Below are 20,077 nucleotides of genomic sequence, written 5' to 3'. Positions count from 1 at the left end.
GCACAATGCCTCTGTCTAACTATCACATCAGCACTGTGATGGATAAAACCAGATTCAGAGTTCTACTCTGAGAATCCCTAAACTCTGGAGGTTTCCACTCCAAGTCTCTCCCCTCTACTTCCTCCGGCCTCTGCACTTCCTGACAAATGCAGGCAGTGGCCACAAGATGGCACTGTGCAACATGCTCAGGGAACCCACTGGTCTTCCTATGCAACACCCCTGGGTGTGAGGGGAGATCAGCCATTCCCTCCCAGGGCCCAGTTGGCATCCATGAAGCACAGTGGGCAGCTAAGGAAGAAGGAAAACAGCTGGGACTGCTAGGCCAGCTCCCAGTGGTGTGTACCCAGCCCTGCACCTCCTGTAGAGCCATTCGATTTTCCCTTACTATAGGAACTGTGCTTTTGATTTGGTTTGGTGGACCCCATGAATCCCACAGCCATTCATGTAGCTCCAACCTCTTCCTTCCCTTTAGCCTTTCAAATAGGTCTTCCCTTCACAATGACGCTACTCAAAGCTGAAAAGCAGTCACAAGCTGTAGTAACCCTATATTTCTTTAGTCTTGTCTTGAATGAAGAGACGGATTAAACATCCCTGATTGCACCAGGCAGGGAACTACATAGCTGGGGCACATGGTTACAAAATGTCCTGCTTCCCATTGACTCACATTTATTAGCAGAGAAAACCAGATAAGCTGCTAGTTCAGATCCTTATAATCAGCAGGAATATAAAGATAGAAAGTAGCTGGGCAGAGTCAGGTACAGTCATTCAGGATCTTGAATATAAATCATCGAATCATTGAAGATTAGGGTTAGAAGAGACCTCAGGAGAATTTTGAACCTCTCTGAAAATCAACGAATTTTGAACTCAGATACTTGATTTGACAGGGAATTAATTCAAAGACTTTAAAATAGGAGTAATATGCTCTGACAAACATGTGCCTAGAAGGATGCGAGTTGCTGTATTTTGAATAAGTGCATCCTATTGCTCTACTGCAAGCAGGTGCTCCTGCAAATCAAGTTGGAAAGACAAAAGAGGGTGTTTTTCCCTCCAATAGCTCCACAGCAGCTTGACAAGGTTTTCTCAATGGTAAAAAGGGGTTTCAGTAATGGACCTAAGTAATGTGTTCTCTTTGAATGCTCTTGTCATGCCGGATGATATTGGCTGCTCTGGATCTTGGATTTCATGTTAAGCAGACACCTTACTTTGTGGCGCTCTATCATCCCTGCCACCACTTCCAATAATAGGCCACTTATATCTGTGTTGTATGTAAGTGAATGGGCAGGGGTCTCCTGCAGGTGAGACCCAGTCAGACCAGGTTGTTGGGGATTCCTAGCTGGATTTTGAACCATTCACTTCCCCAGACAAGTTCAGACTCAGATTTAATTCTTGATACCTGGTTGACAGTCATCTTCCTTAATCTTCCTGGGAGCAGCACTCCCTGTACAAATGAGAGACAACTCAAAACCTAACAGAGCATTCTAACACAAGAATTTTAACTGGTTGTTGGACACAGTGATAATTCTACAGAAACACCCAGGTCATTGGTGGTACTGTGCAAACACCCAGCTTGTATAGTTCTTCCCTGCTGATAAAAACACCAGAGAGTTAGCTAATTTTTCCCAACTCCATTTGGTTGTGAATTTCTAAGCCTATTAAAATACTGAAGATGAAAACCAGACATTTGATTGGCGGCTGTAACTAGATGTGAATTGCCCGCAAATGTCCCAGGGGCTGCCATTAATTTATCCCCTTTACTTTAATGAAAATTAAAACTTTCTATACTCAGATATTCTAAGCACAAGTTCTACCTTCCTGTTCCCATAATCTTACACTACTCTCCCCCCACTTTCTTCCAGGATCTGCCTTTAACATTAGTTGAGAGGCAGTCTTGTTGTCATGCTACGCTTAAGATTTAGTCCCTGGATGCACCATAAACCCCTGTTATTGGAAGCTTAGAATCTAGCTATAAAACTGTCAAAAAGAGGAGAGTCTTATCCTTGAACAACTGTCAACTGTATTGCTAACAATCTTTAGCTAATGGAATTTGGCAATTTGCAAACCCTACAAAGGTAAAAAACACAAGTTGGGAGTTCTAGATGTAGTTTTGGAAATTTCTGAAAACAGTGGGGTTAAACTGCTTTAAGGCCTCTTCATAACAGTCCTTGGAAACAAAAAGAGCATTATTAAAACTAAAAACCAAGCATTACAGTTTTTCACAGATAAATAAGAATTATTTTTACATCCTGAAATAGGGCTATTCTATGTCTTCCTTCCCTCAAGAATTCTCTGCACTTATTCTCCCTACATTCAAGATCTGTCCAAAGGCCATTCAAGACAGTGGAACGTCTCCCACTGATTTTCATAGAGGGTCTGAGAGCCCCCCAAAACCCAGAATATTCCCACATCTTCTTCACTTTCAGGGGTAAACAGAGATCCTAAACCCCTTGACACCAGAAATCATCAGAACAGCAGAACAAAGCGGTCATGATCTGGGGGTTGAAGGGGGGAGGAGGGAGAGAAGGTAATGGTACTTTCCAGGGTCCACCCACAACATATCTGCCCACTTGACACGAAAATGAGACACCCCTGTTGGTGGCTTGTGCGGGTGTTCAAAAGTGATGATATGGGATCTCTGGACTCCTTGATTTTAGCTCTCCCTCACTCAAGTTTGAATATACCACGGCTGAGCTCCTTGAGAGGCAGGGGGCAAGAGGGACAGAAAGAGAAAAATAAAGGGCCATATCTCCCAAGTTCACCCACTCAGGGTACCAAAGTGAACTGCCACCATAGAACATGTAGCTCTGGAAGCAATGCGGTCTAGTGGTTAAGAAACTGGATTGAGGGATTGTCTACACAAGGAAATTTACTGGCATTATTTCTGTGTAAACTCCCCCTGTGGGCACACTTATTCCAGAATAAGAGTGTGCATACTGGGGGTTATACTGGTATAGCTGTATAATTATGCTGGTAAATTTTCCCCACAGTCCTGGGAGTGAAAAGACCTGGGTTGTAATTTTGTCTCTGCCACTGACCTGCTGGGTGATCTTAGGCAAATCCCTTCATCTCTGTGCCCCAGTTTGCTCCCATCCTCTGTCTGTCTTGTCTATTGAGCTTGTTGTCTCCTTGGGGCAGTGTCTGTCCCTGATTGGGTGCATGCAGTGCCCAGCACAAAACAGTCCTGATTGCACTTATTGCCAATAGGTGCTACTGGAATCTAAATAATACTGCATAAGCTCCTCATGGTGTCATTGTCCATTTTCTCACCTGCTTTGAGCAGTGACAGAGCAGTGCAAGGGCGGCATGTGAAGGATCCTCACTGGTGTGTCAGTCAGCACCTACTGAAATGAACCGGGCAACTCAGAGCTGCTGTTTCAGGCTCTCTGCAAACTCAGGCAGACATCTTCCTTTCAGCTGCACTCAGCTCACATTTTCAACATTTGCAGCTAGCCAGTGACTTTGAAGGCAGCTGAAATTCGAGAGCAAGAAGCCAGCTTAGGAAAGGTCCCGGAACAAGGGATCAGGGCACACTGGCCCAGTCCGAACCCCGCCAAGAACCAAGGGGCGCTAACCCTCCTCCCAGCCTTCCCGCTGGCAGGGCTCTGGCTCTCTCACTCCCCGCAGGATGAGGACCGGGGCTCTGGCCTGAACCCCAAGAGGGGGGCTGGCCACAGCGGCGAGCTGTGGAGAGACCCGCCGAGGAGCAGGGCTGGGAGGAGGCAGAGCCGACGCGCCGGCCCAGGTCGCCCAGTCCGGCTGGCTGCGCCGCCCGCAGCACTTCTCCGGAGCCGTCCCTGTCCCGCCCTGGGGGTGTCCCCGGCCTGCGGACCCGCCCAGGTAGCCGCATCCTGGGGCCGCCCCCGCTCCTCCTCCCGCCCCCGGCCCGCCCCCCGCTCGCTCTCCCCGCGGCTCCATCCTGGGATCGGCCGGCCGAGCTGACAGTCTGGCTCAGCGGTAGCCGCGGGCGCATCAGCCGGGCAGCGCCCCAGCTCTGCGCCGCACCTGCCCTGCCAGCTCCTGGGCGCCGAGGATCGGCTGCCCGGCGGGGCGCCCTGCCGCCCGGAGCAGGGGGTCGTCCCGCCGCCGCCGCCGCCGCCAGGGCTCCTGGCTCGGGCAGGGCAGCTGCCCCGCCGGCTCCCTGCCCGGCTGCCCTCCAGGATGAGCCCGCAGTACTCCCTGCGCTCCCTGCTGCTCGTCATCCTCGCCGCCTTCTCGGCCAACGCCAGCAACTGGCTGTAAGTGCGGGGCCGGGGAGCGGGGCTGGGGGCGGACCCGCCGCGGAGCAGGTGCCTCCGGGGCCGGCGGCTCCCTGCCCGGCGCCCCCGCGCTGAGCTCTGCGGGGGCGCCGGGAGGCTCCGAGCCGGGACCCTGCCCGCCCCGGGAGCCGAGCCGGCCGCTGCCGGGCAGGGGGTGTCCGTGCGGGCGGCACTTGCTCCGAGCCCTGCGGAGCCGAGTCCGCCTGGGAGCTCGCTGCCTTCAAGGTGCGGCGCCGGAGCCTGCCTGGCCCCACGCTTGGGGGGCGGGGAGTCCCTCTAGCCCTTTTGTTCCCTCCCTAGGGCTGGGATCTCCCCTGCGCCAAGCCGGCCGCCCCTCGTCTTCCCCACGGAGAAAATCCGAGGGGGCAACCGACTAACCCGCCGGGAGCGGGGCTGGCCGGGCTCGAGAAGTGACCCCCAGTGGCTGCGCACGGTGCTTCCTTTCTCGTGCTCCAGGCTCAGCAGCGACTCGGCAGCGGGGCTCTACCTGATCAGCAGCTGCAGGCGCTGACATTGGCCGCCCGCCGCACTCAGCCCCTTTGCTTGCTTATCTGCCCCAGTCCCAGCATGACCCTTGTCTCCTGCGGCCGCCTCAGGCAGCACGACTCGCAGCCCTCCTGGGACCCCCCTTCCCTCTGAGTGTGCTGGTGTCCTAACCAGTTAGAGAGCAGTAGGGGTGTAGCCTGGTTTACAGGGAGAGCAGGGGGTGCAGGACGGTTTCTCCATGTGGGGAGGAAAGAACAAATGCCCCCAATGAAGTTGCCCTATATGTCCTCCCTGCTGTTGCTCTGAGGTCATGGCCTGCTTCCTGGGTTGCGGTGTGACTAACTGGGCTGAACTCCAGCACTTGTGTGCCCACAGAGGTGAGGCAGAGCTCTTCCTCTGAAGAATTATTATTTATTATTTAGGCTAGTTATACTATAACTTTATGGAAGCAGAAGCTACATCTGCATTTGTTCTTAAGTTACTAATCTGTGTAGCACCAAGGCCCTGAGGTCAGAGCTCAGGTCAAAATGCAGCCTGGGTTTTGCTGCGGTTCTGATAAGCGAGGGAATGGCCGGGGACAGGATTTGGTGAAGTGTGGAGAGAGAAAATGGCAAAGTTACAAATCTACAGCCCAATTTAGCAGAAGTCTTTTCTCTTCCCCACCCTCAGGGCCTGTCTGCGCTGATAGACACTGGATCTCTCCTGGCCCTAGTTAGAAGAGTAGGGGTTTGCTTCCCCTCCTCCTTGCATTCTCCACCTGGCTGGCACATGCTGCCCCAAAGCTCTGGAGATCAGTGGTGCTGTGGGGCTCTCTGGGATGAGGAGCTCTAGAAATGCGAATCCTGACGGTAGGATGTGGAGGAGCCCAGTTAGATTAGGAAGACCTGCAACAAACACTGAGATAACTTGTAAGGTAAACAAGGAGGGAAACTGCCACATGTTCTAGAAAATTCCACTAGAGCTTTGCCAAGTCTGAGGGAAGTGCTCCCTGAAACAGGCCTTTTGGGGGGCTCTGCTGGGGGTGGGGTGGGGGAGGGGCAGCATCTTTCTCCAAACTTTGAATTAACTATTGATTTGACTAATTAATTTCTTCTGGTGGGTGGGGAGGCTGCTGCTCCCAGCTTTTATCAGCCTGGGAGGCTGTGATTGAATTCTAATTAGAGCCCAGTTCAAGGGTTTAACAAATCTAGTCTCTGGAGCAAAGTGACTGTTGCACTGTCGATGGCTTGGGTCACAGCAGTAGCACAAGCCACCATGGCTACATTTACCACTTGTAGCATAACAATAAAGATGAAGGGCCAGTTTGCCTTTTCCTCTGCACCTGAATCTCCCATGGGCAGGAACAGGAGTGATGAGTGTTTCAGGAAAGGAGATTAATCTCCAGAGACATAAAATTTCAGCTACCACAATGAATACCCAGTCAGCCACAGCACGTCTATGCCCCCCCCATTCCATTCTGTAGTCCACAGGGGCCAATGCTTTATCCCTTGTTTAAGCCAGTGGTGGCTGAGTGGTGTTTAGAGGATGCTACTCAGCCCAAGGAGACCAAGGTGCTGACCAGTCTGTGCCTGGAGTGGCCACTGTCATCCTTCAAATGGATGGAAGAGAAGGGTGCTATAAAGGAGCCTGTTTGGGTCACACGGGATAAATTGTCCCATGCTCTATTACTGCGCTCCCCCTATTTTCCCTTGTCAGATGGAAAGAGTTTTGTGGCATGGGTCTCTTGCAAATGCTGGGTGGATTAGAGCAGACCACAAGGCGGCACTGCCTCACGTTTGGTGAAGACATGTCATGGATCTCTGGTGGTGGTTTCTGCAGTGGACAGGACTGAAAGGGGAAGTACTGGCTGAGGATAGTGGCCCTACCAGGAACTTTGCAGAGGTGCTGGCACAGATGCTTGCCAGGCTAGCTTTTGGGAAAAGGGGAAAATTCTGTAGGTGGAATCATCTTAATATTTGGGGATTTTTACAGGGACTCTGAGCTCTCCAGCACTTCCAGGCTTCTCCCTGCACTCTGTTTTGATGCAGTACCAACAGAAACTGCTGAGCTAGGTTTCCCACACCCACCCAGCCATTTGGCCCATACACACAAGGTTACCAAAAATTGAAGGAGCCAGGGAATGTGTGGCTGTTTATCTGCCAGTGGGTGGGATTTGTGTGTAACAGGAAGGTTGTCATCGTGTTGTAAAAGTAGATGTGTGTAAGAGGACAGCAGCGTGGAGATGCAGTGGTGGGAGTGGAGGCTGCTTTCCTCAGGGCTTTCTTCTGGACAAAGAGGGTTTGGCTCACAGGAATAGCGGGCAGGAGAAGTTGTGTTGTAACCAATGAAAATGGCCTTCAGCGAAACCACCCAGGGGAGTAAGACTCCCCCCCCCCCCAAATAAGGGTTGGCTGTACTGAGAGGGATTTCTACTGGCTGGGTGGGATTATGCATTAACTTGTGTATTTGTATTACAGCAAGGCTGAGAAATGCCTTATTATGATATGTAGTCCTGGTACCTAGGCCTCTATACACTGCGTGACTGGAGCTGAGCGTGTTGCAGCATTGCAGCCCACTTGGTTCATGTTTGAGAAAACCGAGCATAGGCGGCTTTAGCTGCCAGCGACTGGGGGCTTGTGTGCAACAGCTTGTACTTTCTAGGTTATAGTGGATCTTTCTAAGAGGATGGACATGTGGGGATGAAGCTCTGTGGGAGTGGAGGGCTCATTCCAAGCACTTACTTCCAGGCACCAATTCCTGCCAACAGTGTGGAGGGAAAGCAGAGATTCATTTCACTGCTTTTGGAAGAAAAGAATGGAGTCTGGCATAACAAATGTAGCTAGTCCAATAAAAAGACAATCTACAACTTGGTGTTTTTATTCTTTGCCTATTGGACTCAGGCAAGGCCCACTCTTGACATCAAAAGGAAAGGGCTGTCCTCAGGCAGTAAACAGGGAAAGAAGGACCTGGGAGCTATCAGATAGTCTGAGAATGAGTATACCCTGCATGTTTCCTACATACCATGTGTATTCTGTGCAGAGCTCTGTAGTGCTCTGCTTTATCGTAGGGTTGTGTCTTGCTTTACGCCTGTGTATACTGCATATATGTGTATGTACAGCACACATGGCCCATGTCCATTGCATGCAGCCTGGACAGGCGGTGTGTGGCTCTTTTGGGTATGTGTGTTACCTTTATGCCCAGCTGTGCAGTGTTTGTATGCATGTTTCTTCAGGCTTGTGTGTATGTTCCGTGGCACAGCTCTGTAGCGAGTTTGATTTTTCCAGAAACCTGCTGGATTAGTGATTAAGCTCAGTGAGCATTTCACAAGACAAGAGGTTTTTTTTCTAAAGCTTCTTTTAACCTGTTGGAACTCGCATTCCCCAAACGCTTCAGAGACAGACAGCTTGTAACAGTTGAATTGGACATTTTCACAAACTCCTTGCTTTGCATGGAAGAGCTCTAAGGAGGTCGCTGCGGAAAGGCTGTTTAGATTGGTTTGTGTGCCAGTGTTTATGCGTTTTATAATCTGTAAAGGAGAAGCATCTTGGGATCTTCTGGAATGACTGACCTGTAGTCCCTCAGAGGGATCATTCTGCTACAGAGGCTTTCAGAGTTGGAAGGGAGCTTGAAAAATCTGATCGTTGAACAAACCAAGATATCTGGCTAGAAAGTAAACCTCAGGCATATTTTGTCAGTCTCTGGATTTTGGGAGTTGCTGCTGGGTTTGCTGCATGTCCTGGAAATCTCTGTCCTTAAGCCATTTCCAGATTTGGAACTAGAAACTTTCTCCTTTTTGATAACACCTGTAGCCTTGCTTTTCCTCCGACAGTTCCAGGCTCAGTAGAAGCCTCATACTAAACCACTATACTGAAGTGAAAGGTCAGTTCCCAGTAGATCTGAGCCCCAGAGTGAGGGTATGTGCCAGGGGAAGAAAACATCTCCTTTTGGCCTCTGCGTGCCTCTCACAGTTGGCCAAACATTATCTCCAGGAGTGCTTAATTTGTGCAAGGGATGAGCCCTGGCACCTCACGGCTTGGCAGTTCATAGCCCCGGCACCTCTAGGCTTCCTGCATCAGTTATGAAAGTAAAAAAGGTTGCTTGAGCCCTGGCACCTCTTTCATTACAAATTAAGCTCTGATCTCCAGAGGAGCACAGAAGCTTGTTGCATGCACAGGCGTTTCACTCCTGGATAGTCCATGGCTTGTGTTACTTTCCGACACATTGCATTGCAAGTGTTACTGTGACTGGCGTATAGGACTGAATTCAATTTTTGATTCATTGTGGTTTTGCGCTAAAATATTCCAAACCCTGCACCCTGTGCATGCACTCCAAAACATGGCTTGTACGTGCCAGGGCATTTTCTAGGTGGTGCAAATGGGATGCATGTGGCATTTTTCCAAAAGGGCGCTGACCCAAGCACTCAGCAGTGTACTAGCTGAGCACCTCTCCGAAGTGGGAGAGGATGGTCAGAGTTCTGACTCTACGTGCGCGAATGAAATCATCACAGAACAACTTTGTTGGCAAGTTCCAATCTAACTGGGTAACCATAGCCAGTAAACTAACGGTCACTACAAAGCCTGGTTTCTCCTAACTCAGTATTTGACGCTATTGGCTTTTAAGATGTGACTGGTTGTTTGGATTATTAGGATGACTTTCTTGAAGCTCTAGAAAAAAGATCCCTTGTGTGTGGAGAATCCTGGGCACCCACTCATCGTGAAACCATTAGCGACTGCCTTCATTTTCATGCCGTTATCCGGCTAAAACTGTGTTGGTCTCTGGGAGCTTTGCAGGAGGCTCTCCATGTGAGGTAAATATTCTGAGATGCGGTTAAGCTGCTGTATAGCAGGGTGTGCCGCCAGCAGCTCTTTAGCCCCTGTAAATAGGGGGTAGAGATGTGGCAGTAACATTTCCCTCTGGGCTGAGATTTGGCTTAAAGTGCCAGGAGCACAGTTGTTGGGGTTTTTTGTTTGTTTTGAGGGGGAGGAAGTGGGGAGGTGTTTAAACTTTAAGAAAGTGGATTTGACTGTTCAATGAATACCTAAAAATCTGTGACTTACAAAGTGAGGCTGGCTGGAAAGCTGGTCTCTGTGGTCTCATTCTGTTTGCGTTATAGGGCCAGAGAGGAAGGAATAATGCTTAGCATTTCTACAGCCCCTTTCATCCGGAGATCTCCCAGTGCTCTGCAAACACAGGATGTGATTCTCCTGTGCCTGGCTCCTCATCTCATGGACACCTTTGTAAAGTTGGTGTTGTGAGTGCAGAATTCTAATTTGGTAGCGCTTACTCTGATGGTGCTGGTGCAAATGGCTATCCATGGTGCAGGGCGATGGGGAACTGGGCCCTGTGTTGATAATTCTCTGTCTGGTTGGCTCTGCTTTTACAACTACCTTGATGTGGATGACTGAGTACTCTTCAGCTAGCAATTTCCCAGCTTTCTTCATAGCAGCAAGAGGCCCTGATTCTCAGGTCTGGCTAAAATCCACTCATGGATTTTACCTTTACATCATCCTTGTGGCTCTAGATTTTCAGCCCAGCTGTGGCCTGGTCCAGTCCCTGGTATAGAGCAGCCCTAAGGTGTACTAACTGATGTCTGGCTGCCGAGAGCCCCAAGATGCTGGCTGATCTGCGCAAGTGGGAGTGTCTGGAACATAGAGGCATTCTTGCCATATCCCCTTTCCCCTGGCCACTCTCCCTGTTCCAGACCTTACATAGTGGACACTCCCAGGTAGCCAGCCTATGGCAGCACAAAACAGACAGACCAACACTGCAAGTTAGACCCACAGTTTCTTTGCATACTGAACATCTTGTGAGCGCTATCCTGGAGGCAGAATGAATGGCTGACTAGGAGTATTCTGGGAGAGGAGAGATTTGAGGACCCAGATTTGGGAACAAATTCGGTGAGTGGGGTGAGGAGCTCCCTTGTGCTGCCCCAGGGTTCCTTTGGAGACCCACCATCAATGCTTTGTCACTTCATATTTTGCTCTCTAATCCTGAGGGAGGCATTGCAGCAAGCTCTCCCCAGAGTCTTATGCAGGTGGGGACACCCTTCCATGGAGGGCAAGAGGAGGAAGAGCTAAAAGCTACAACTTATTCTGTAGGACATTTATATTTCAAAATAGATTAAAAAATCTTGCAACAGTTTATGACAAGCCCAGCCAGCTTTAGTTCCCCCCTCACCCCCCCCCCCCAAAAAAAAAACCAACAAGCGAGTGGCTTAAAGGTTTGTATCTTGGTGGCAGAAAAAACATTTTGAAATCTCCCAGACTTTGGAATTAGCTGGGATGGGCAAGGCCCTGATCTCGGGCTCCTTTTAAAAGCTAGTAATGCCATCAATAATCAGGTCCTAGCTGGCTGGGAATCTCCAGGACTAAGTTTGTCAGGACACAGCAGGTAAATTGATCAGTAATATTCAGATAGCTAGTGATGGTGAGCATCCTTATTTGGGGCTTTTTGAGCAGGTGGTCCCTGGTGGCTAGTGGCATGCTGGAACCACCCTGAATCTGGGTGTGAAGGAGGATATCTGAGAAATGAAACTGGAATAGAAAGTGCTACCTCCCAGGCTGAGAAGGGGAAGGTTCCTGTGAGCTCCAAGGCCAAAACAATGGTAAGGAAAATGGACTTCTGTCTGCCTCGTTCCTGGCACTGCCTGTGATGCTGGTTTCTGAGCCTATAATGGACCCTGCAGTTATCTGAGCCTGCGATGGACTGTTACAGTTGCTGTTATTCGTGTCACTCAGCTATAGGAGTGTCACATGTGTGCTGGAACAATTTTTATAGTGCGGGTGCTGGAAGCCATTGAACCAAACTGTAAACCCTGTATATGAAGGATTCAAGCCAGGGGGTGATGCAGGGCCCCTCCCTCTCCCTCCCCCCCAATTCCTGCATCTCTGGTTCATTGTCATCCCCTTCACTAACTTGTCTTGGATGGCATACGTGGAAGCAGTCTATTGACTTTCTTAAAAGTGATAAAAGTGCCAGACAAACTCAAGAATCTGTTTCTGGCATGTTTTCGTATGTTTTCACCAAGGCAGGTTCACTGACTTTCATGGTATTTTGTGGATATTTTTAAGCCTTGGATCCTGGAGTCATGTGAATTCAAGAGAATCTCAGCTTTCACTTAAAAAGTTTCTAGTCCTCTTGGTTTCAGAGAGAAGCTTGAAAAAATGACTCAAGTGGTCCCTAAAGACTCAATCCAGAAGGCAAATAAACCCCCCCAAATATGCTAGTTTTTATAAAAATCTGATGACCCAGGGGGCCCTGACTCAGGATTTTTAGACACTCGGGTTGGCAATATTTACGGCTGTAAGAAAATTGTGGGCAGTGGTTTTGTGGTGGCAATTGCAACTTTTAGCAGACACAGCAACTTCTTAGAGTTGCTGCAGATTTCAGAACGGCCAGCACTTGGATGCTGCAGCCAGCAGAGGAGCAGTTCCTCTTCACGTGTTGAGGAAGACACAATGAAGAGTTAATATTGTGAGTTTTTGCATTTATATTCAGTTAAGCCAGTTCATGAACTCCTGTAAGTTCTGTGCAAGTTAGTGCTGCCCCTGGGGTCTTGTCGGCCTGCCAGTGTGCACATTGGGGTAATGGCATTGTAAAGTTGGACTCTCTTGCAATGTTTCCTGATTTGAAGGTTGAGCAACAAGATCGAGTCAGTGCCAATGGCACTTTTCTCCTTTAGAATAATAGCAATTGGACCATATTCAGCACTGCATGACAAGCTTGTGACAGTGACAGCTTTTCTCAGACTCTGTGACTGTTGTGGCAAAGAAACCTTGGCACAGAGCAGTGTGTGTGGCAGGAAACGTCTGTGTGCCAGCATGCAGCAATAGGTTTGCAAGGTGTGCAGCATGCGGCCGTGCAGGTGTGCCATAGCACAGAGCGGTGTTTCCCAGAGTTGTGCCTCCCGCAGTGGATCTGGGGAAGGTTCTAGGTGGGTCGTGGGCCTGCACGAGGGTGAGTTTGTCCTGCACTCACCCTGCAGCAGTGGCTCCTATCCCACGGGGCTGGGCCTGGCTCCCTGCTCCAGGCATTGTGACAGGTTTGGTCTGGCTGATTCCCTGTTGTGATGGGGGGTGGGACGGTTAGCAAGGCCAAAGTTGAGGAGTGGTGCTGTGACTGGCATGCGAGGGCAGGTGACGAGTGTGAAGCCTAGTTTGGCAGAAGCTTGTAATCGTGTGGAAGTGTCACACCGAGAGCCTGACTTGGTCACTTTTAACTAGAGGTGGAAATTGGGAGCTGAAAAGCAAAGCCAAGAGAAGAACAAATGCGTGGCCGATGTGACAGGAAGATCAAGATATAGACACATCCTGGTCTAATGCCCAAAACAGAATTATTCAAAGAATCAATTCAGGGACAACGCTTTCCATTAAAAAACAGTTACAGAAAACAGTGTCTGACTAGCGGGAGATGGCAAAAGGCCTCTCTAGGTAGGACGCATAGTGAGATGTTGCCACAGAGCCATGAATGACAAATGGCCATGGGTGAAAGCTCCCAGACTTAGGCAGGTGCTTGATGTATTGGATCCAGCTCCGACAGATCCCTGGGTTTTGTACTCCCAGCTCTGGCCGCACACGCAGCTGATTGTGCTAATCAAGGGTTGCTGAATTGTGTTCGTGCATGACGTGGTGTGTCTGTGCAGCAGCACAGACGTGGTGTGTCTGTGCAGCAGCACAGAGGTATTGCAGCATGCCCCGTATTGTGCAATGTACTTACTGCTACAGCACTGCAGAGTTTGTGAGTGGGCTGACGGACGCTGGCGGTGTGCGGCATCACTGGCTGGGCAGTGACAGTAGTGCAGTGTGTGGCAGTGCAGAAGCACATGAATGTCCTAAGGAGTGAGCATGAAGTGAGCTGTAGCTCACGGAAGCTCATGCTCTAATAAATTGGTTAGTCTCTAAGGTGCCACAAGTACTCCTTTCCTTTTTGCACAATACAAATGTGACTCTTCAGCTGTTCACAAGGACTTTCTCCTCTGCCCTCTCTTCACTGTCCGCTCAAGGCCTATCAGGAAACCACAGGAAGTGGATTCCCTTCTCCATGTCCTGTAATTCACTCCTGAAAGAGTCATGGGGGGTGGGGGATTGCTCCAGCCCCTTCTCCCTGGGTGGGAATGAGAGAATCCTCAAATTGCCCCTCTTCCTTCCAGGTGCATCCAGTCAGGACCTTTCTCTCCTTCTGGCAGCAATGCTGTGAGGTCCTTTCCCCTTCCTGGGGAGCCTCCCCTTTCTCCCAGGAAACCGCTCTGCTTGTGGCAGGTCCTGGGGAAGAGGGGTAAACCCCTGGGTCCTAGAAGAACCGGATGCCAATGTGGGGAGATATCTCTCTCTGTGGAGGAGAGAGCTCCTTCTGCTCTGTGCAGATGCTGGGGTGGGGGCTAAGGTTAACTTCCCCCCTTGCCAGCTCCGACAGCCTCTGGGGCTGCTCCAGTCACGCTCCTTTGATTCTAGAGGCCAAAGTCTCGGTCTCTCCCCTGCATTCCATGAGGCATCATCCCTAAGGCACAAACACCTCCCTGCTCCCCAGTGCTGCTGCTGCTTCTCCCCACAGCGACCATCTGCTACCTAGCCCTCAGGCTCCAGCGTCCCGTCCGACTCGTCTCAGTTACAGCAAGAGCTTAAAGAAGCTCCATCTATCGAGTTTAGCCAAGAGAAGGGTCAGAGGTGACCTGAGCAAGCTGTAGGTACATTGGGAGAAGATTTCTGATGGCAAAAGCCTCTTGAATCTAGCAAACAAAGGCAGAACAAGAACCAGTGGCTGGAAGCTGAAGCTAGATGCGTTCAGACTGGCGATAGGGGCAGATCTTTAACTGGGAGGGTAATTAACCATTGGAACAGCTTAGCCAGCAATGAGGTAGAGTCTCCATCACTTTAAGTCAAGATGGGACATCACTGTTTCAAATATCAAATTGAGCTAGAGCAGAAGTTCTGGGCTTGATGCAGGAATTGCTAAGTGAGAAATTCTCTGGCGTGCGCTATACAGGAGGCCAGACTAGATGATCATAATGGCTCCTTATGCCTTAAAAGTTGTGACTTGCCCTTTTTAAACTCACACAAATCAATGTAAGACAGACTGCTTGAAACGATCACTTTCAGAGGGCCTCAACCTTTTATAGCAGTGTGACTGTGTCTCATCATGTGCTGTAGTCCAGGAGGATGAGAGTGGTTGTGTGGATGAGATTATGTTAGGCAGAAGGGGCCATAGTCAGTGTAACACAGGCCATCGTCTAAACAGAGGGCAGCTTTTGTGCTATGGCCAGAGTGAAAACCAGCCTGGTGCAGGTTGTTGTGTGCGAGGTCACATGGGAGATTAGAAAAGGCACCTTTCTCCAGCATTTTGCAGAGTGGGGTGGATGGAAATAGGGCAGTGACTAAAGAAGGTGTCTGAGTCAAGGAGAGCAGAACAATTCAACCAAAACCAATCCTAGGCCCCATCTAATCCCAGCCAGTGCTTTCCATTGTACACTTACTAGTGTTTTGCCCAGTCTTTTAAAAAGTTCTAGCCGCCTGGTCTGCTTCCCCTGCCCTAGGCGAACTGTTCCACAGCCTAACGAAGCTCACTGTTGGGGTGTCTTTCAAACTGAGGTTTCTGTTTAATTCTAAACCAAATTATACATTCTTTATTTAACTCTTAATCGTTCCTCGATCCATCCACCCTTCTGCTAATTTCCGTGACTCTTTGGAGCGCCCTCCAGTGTGTTGTAATGTTTCTGGAAATAAGGTCTGGTGGCGCTAGAATCACAGAGATGGCCCCGTGCTCATTCACTACAATAGTCACAGAACAAGAACATCAGAGGCACCAACACACCCAGAATAGATATGTTTAAAAATCCAAATGGCTTCTTCTCTGCAAGACACTTGATATGTCTTCCCTGATCTCTGCCTTTATTGAACATCTCAATTACTCAGATTCTCAGTAGTGGGAAATGCAGAGGTTTATCTCCCCTAATTTCTGTTTTATCTGCCAACCTGAATGGCTTTCTCTGTCTTGTTCTTGCTCCTGGAAACTCTCCCCTGAAGTTGCTATTATCCTTGGGTATATTTTAAATAAAAACAAGATTAATTTTTAAAAGAGCCCTGGGGTTAGGAGGGATCTTGCAGAATTGCAGACAAAACAATTGCAGAGGAGATGAGTCGCAGACGTTTTTAAATTGTGAGATTTGGCCTAGTCTAAACACAAAGTTGTACCAATATAACTAAGGTGTGTCTTTATACTGCCTTAGTTAAACCAGTGCAACTTTTGTGTAGAAGAGACCTTTTTGGTTTTTAAACAGGGAACTACAGTTGTGGACAAATTCCTGAGACATAAAGGCTAAAGGAAAGAAGAGTAACAGGTATACACTGCAAGCGACAGTGTCACTAAAAGAAAGCCAGCCCACTACAAATGAACCATGGGATTAATTGGTTCCTTTGCTATGTTCTAGACCCAATATGAGAAAGGAAGGAAAATACCTATCTAAAGTAGGATCTAATGCCTTCTCTGTGGTGCCTTGCTGTTTACTTATTGTGCTGAGGGACTTTGTAGAGGAATAGTTCCAATGGAAACAGTCAATATGTAGGTGGGGAGAACTTTAAGGAAAGTTTGAGAGACTCTGGTTCTGATTCTGGGCCATCTTCTAGCCCTGGAAGGACTTCCAGGTGGTTACTTGGGGAAATAGTTTGAAGCAGAAGTGACTTAAAGAGTCCCTTACTTTGGGAATCAAATGATGCTTGGGTTATGCATTTTCTTCTTCATGGTCCACAAAGGTCCAGCACCTGTACTCAGGTGGGTCAGTTTACCCAGGGGAATTTGACTTTCTGATCTTCATAGGATCTATTTGCTAATTGGATCCCTAGACACATCTTACTGAAAAGGAAATTCATAGATTCCAAGGCCAGAAGGGACAATTATGATCCTCTAGCTTGGCCTCTGTATAACACAAGCCAGAGAACTGCCCCAAAATAATTCCTAGAGCAGGTCTTTTAGAATGCGATCCAATCTTGATTTCAAAATTGTAGGTAATGGAGAATCTATGACAAACCTTAATAAATTGTGACAATGGTTAATTAATCTCACAGTTAAAAATTTACACCTTATTTCTAGTCTGAATTTGTCTAGCTTCAACTTCCAGCCATTGGATTGTATTACATTATTTGTCTGTTAGACTGAAGAACAATTATGAAATATTTGTTCCCCATATTGGGTACTTACAGACGGTAATAAAGTCATGCCTTAATCTTCTCTTTGTTAAACTCAGTAGATGGAGTTCTTTGAGTCGATCACTGTAATGCAGGTTTTCTAATAATTTAATCATTCTCATGGCTCTTCTCTGAACCCTCTCCAATTTATAAACATCCTTCTTGAATTGGGGGCACAAGAACCGGACACAGTATTCCAGCAGCAGTCTCACCAGTACCAAATCCAGAGGTAAAATAATCTCTAACTACTCAAGATTCCCCTGTTTGTGCATCCCTGAATCCCACTGGCTGCAGCGTCGCACTGGGAGCTCAGGTTCAGCTAACTATCCACCATGACCCCCAAATCTTTATCCGAGTCATCCTCTGTCAGGATAGAGTCCCCCATCCTGTAAGTATGGCCTGCATTCTTTATTCCTAGATGTATACATTTACATTTTGCGTATTAAAATGCATATTGTTCGCTTGCACCTAGTTTACCAAATGGCCCAGATCATTCTGAATCAGTGACCTGGCATCTTCATTATTTACCAGTTCCCCAGTTTTTGTGTCATTTGCAAACTTTATTATTGACAGTTTTATGTTTTCTTAAGACATTGATACAAATATGAAATAGCATAGGGCCAAGAACTGATCCCTGTGGGACCCCACTGGAAACACACCCACTCAGTGACAATTCCACATATACAATTATATACTGAGACCTGTCAGTTATCCAGTTTTTATTCCATTTAATGTGTGATATCTTAATTTCATATTCTATTTTTTTAAAATCAAAATGTCGTGAAGTGTAAGTATATTACATCACCTTTATCAATCAAACTTGTAATCTCATCAAAAAAAGAGATTGCTAGTTTGGCAGGTTCTATTAATTACATTACCCTCCTTTAATTCTTTATTAGTCAAGTCCCATATCAGCCACTTCACTCTCTTGTCTGGGACCAATGTCAGGCCGATAGGCCTATAACTACCCAGGTCCTTCCATCTCGACTGAGTTTTAGTTGTGGGTTTGCTGTCTGGCATTGCCCAGTGGGACTGGCCTTGTACGTAGAGGGGTTCTCTGAAGACTTCAGTAGTTTGCCTCAATTTGTCACATGTTGAAGGGATGAGGCAGCCATTGGTCAGCGTGCTGGCTCTTGCCCTCTGAAAATATGCTTCTCGTTCCTGGCCCAGCAGTCTCCAGTACAATTGCATGCCAGGTTTAGGAGCCCAGGGTCTTGAAACTAACCCTATAGACTTGAGAATTTGCAGGCCAATGCAACTGGAGTTGAGCTGGAAGACAGTAGGAGAAGGTACAATGGTCTACAGCAAAGGAAGGGAAATTCTGTGGTGTTTTGCAGACAGCTATTGGCAGTAAAAGCAATTGTGTGGTGGAACAGACTGCAAGGCAGGCTGTCTAGTCATGAGCACTGCAGCAGAGCATGTTAGATATGGTACTGGTGGGAATGAGGGGTGGAAAGTGGTCCTACAGAATGCAGGCATTGGAGTAATTTGCTCCTGCAGCCTTAGCTTGTGCATGTGCAAAAGGGAAACGACTGTCTAATGCCAAAATAAAAAATGCTACAACAGTGTCCCTTTTAAGGGCCAGATGGAATGGTGGAGCCCAAAGTTTCCATGGTCACAGTGAGGAGAAGCTGGCGAGATGATTATGCCTCAGCCCAGGGCCTAAGGCAGCTTGGTCCCCACCTCAAAATGGTTTAGAAATGCTCCGTAGCCTCCACTGGGACGAGGGCTGATGCGCCACAAAATGTAGGCATGAAACCTGGAGCTCTGTGACCATGGGAATGTGTGGTGGGAACAGCCCCGGAGATGGCGGATGGGGGACTGCCCTCTTCTCCTAGAGACAGGGAGGAAGAGGGGATATTTACCTGCTTCCCCTCCTAACCTGTGCCTGCCAAGGATCAGGAGGAGAGCAATGTGAGATGCACCTATTTTTCTTCTTCCACCTCAGGGGAGAGAGGAACCTGTGCCAGGGCCAACATCTCTCATTCAGCTTTGTCTATATGGAGCCACAGAAGTTTCCCGATGCTTGTGGGTGCTGACTGCACCCGTGCCTGACGCATGCCATGCTTTGCTGGCCATGTAACTTCTCCTCCCACTGACTGTGGTAATCGCCCATCAGCAGTCACCGGTCTCTGCAGTTCCTCTCTAGTAGGGTGATGCAAAATGGCCCTTTGGCCTCGCTGCCGGGCTCCAGAAAGCAGCACTCAGCCTGCTCCCAACTCTCGTCTCGCCGCTCCCCGATCCGTGGCTCGCCAGGCAGCTGAAGCCTGGCTTTTTCTGTAATGGCAATACCCAGAATGCTTTGTATGCAAAAGACAGGACAGGAGTGGAGTGGGATGGAATACAAGGAGACCACCCCTGGATGCTAAAAGGCAGAGTAGGGCTGCTCTCCGGTACCTGAGCACAGAGGGAGAAGGGGAGTGAGAGCTGGAGGGTATCCCTGAATTTACGTTGGAGAGGGAGGCTGGAGAGCTTGTCAGGCTGGAGTCAAAGCAGGGGAGGCTAGAAAGATCAGAGCGGCCTGCAGAGATGGACATGAGCTGAGTAGGCAAAGGCATCCCCAGTTCAACCAACTTAGCTTGCATAACCCACCCCATCTCGTGGCTGTGATGCGATGGCAACTTTCCTGGTGCCCCAGAACATTGCTCTGTCATGACCCCCCAGATCCCAGCCCTGACAGGAAACAAGTGTTTCCAGAAACTTCTTACTGAAATGTATGTGTTTGGTTTAGTTCTCAAGAGGGGAGGCTGTTTCCCCTGGGAAGAGGCCCCTAAGCTATCTGGAAAAGTGACTGGGCTGTACACATCCACAACTGAAGCCATGGTTACTTGCCATAGGCCCACGTAACTTGTGGCTGCTGGGGTTGTGCGGTGTGATTCAGGACACCGGTTTGAAGTTATAGAAAGAAGTGCTCTGTTGTCTCCTGTCGGCAGACCTTCTCCTTGGCTTCCAAGAGGCCCCCTAGTGGACTGTCTGTGGTAGTAGCTCAAAGCACCACATTTCACGACTCCCCTCCTTCCAAAGAGAGCAAGATGTTTTTGTCATGTTTATCTCTTCAGTTTCTCTGGCTGGTTTCTTGGGGACTGTCTTGCACTTTGGCAAGGATTTTTTGTTGCATCAATGACCTGGCTGGACTCCTTCAGCAACAGATCTGGTGCTATAGCAAGGTCTCCTGAAAGAGCT

General features: G+C 48.8%; 1 protein-coding gene across 1 annotated transcript in view; it reads left to right on the top strand.

Moving 5' to 3' along the window:
• Positions 1 to 3,925: 3,925 nt before the first annotated feature.
• WNT4 (Wnt family member 4) overlaps positions 3,926 to 20,077 on the top strand; it is a 28,029-nt gene continuing 11,877 nt past the window's right edge. The window contains exon 1 of the mRNA XM_084651530.1: positions 3,926 to 4,232. Coding sequence (XP_084507656.1) covers positions 4,156 to 4,232 — 77 coding nt within the window. The 5' untranslated portion in view covers positions 3,926 to 4,155. The remainder of the gene's footprint in view (positions 4,233 to 20,077) is intronic.

Source organism: Lepidochelys olivacea, assembly GCF_965140295.1.
Source record: "Lepidochelys olivacea isolate rLepOli2 genome assembly, chromosome: 18".
Lineage (NCBI taxonomy): Eukaryota > Metazoa > Chordata > Testudines > Cheloniidae > Lepidochelys > Lepidochelys olivacea.
The sequence above is the reverse complement of the archived record's forward strand: the minus strand, read 5'-3'. Positions and strand labels throughout refer to the sequence as shown.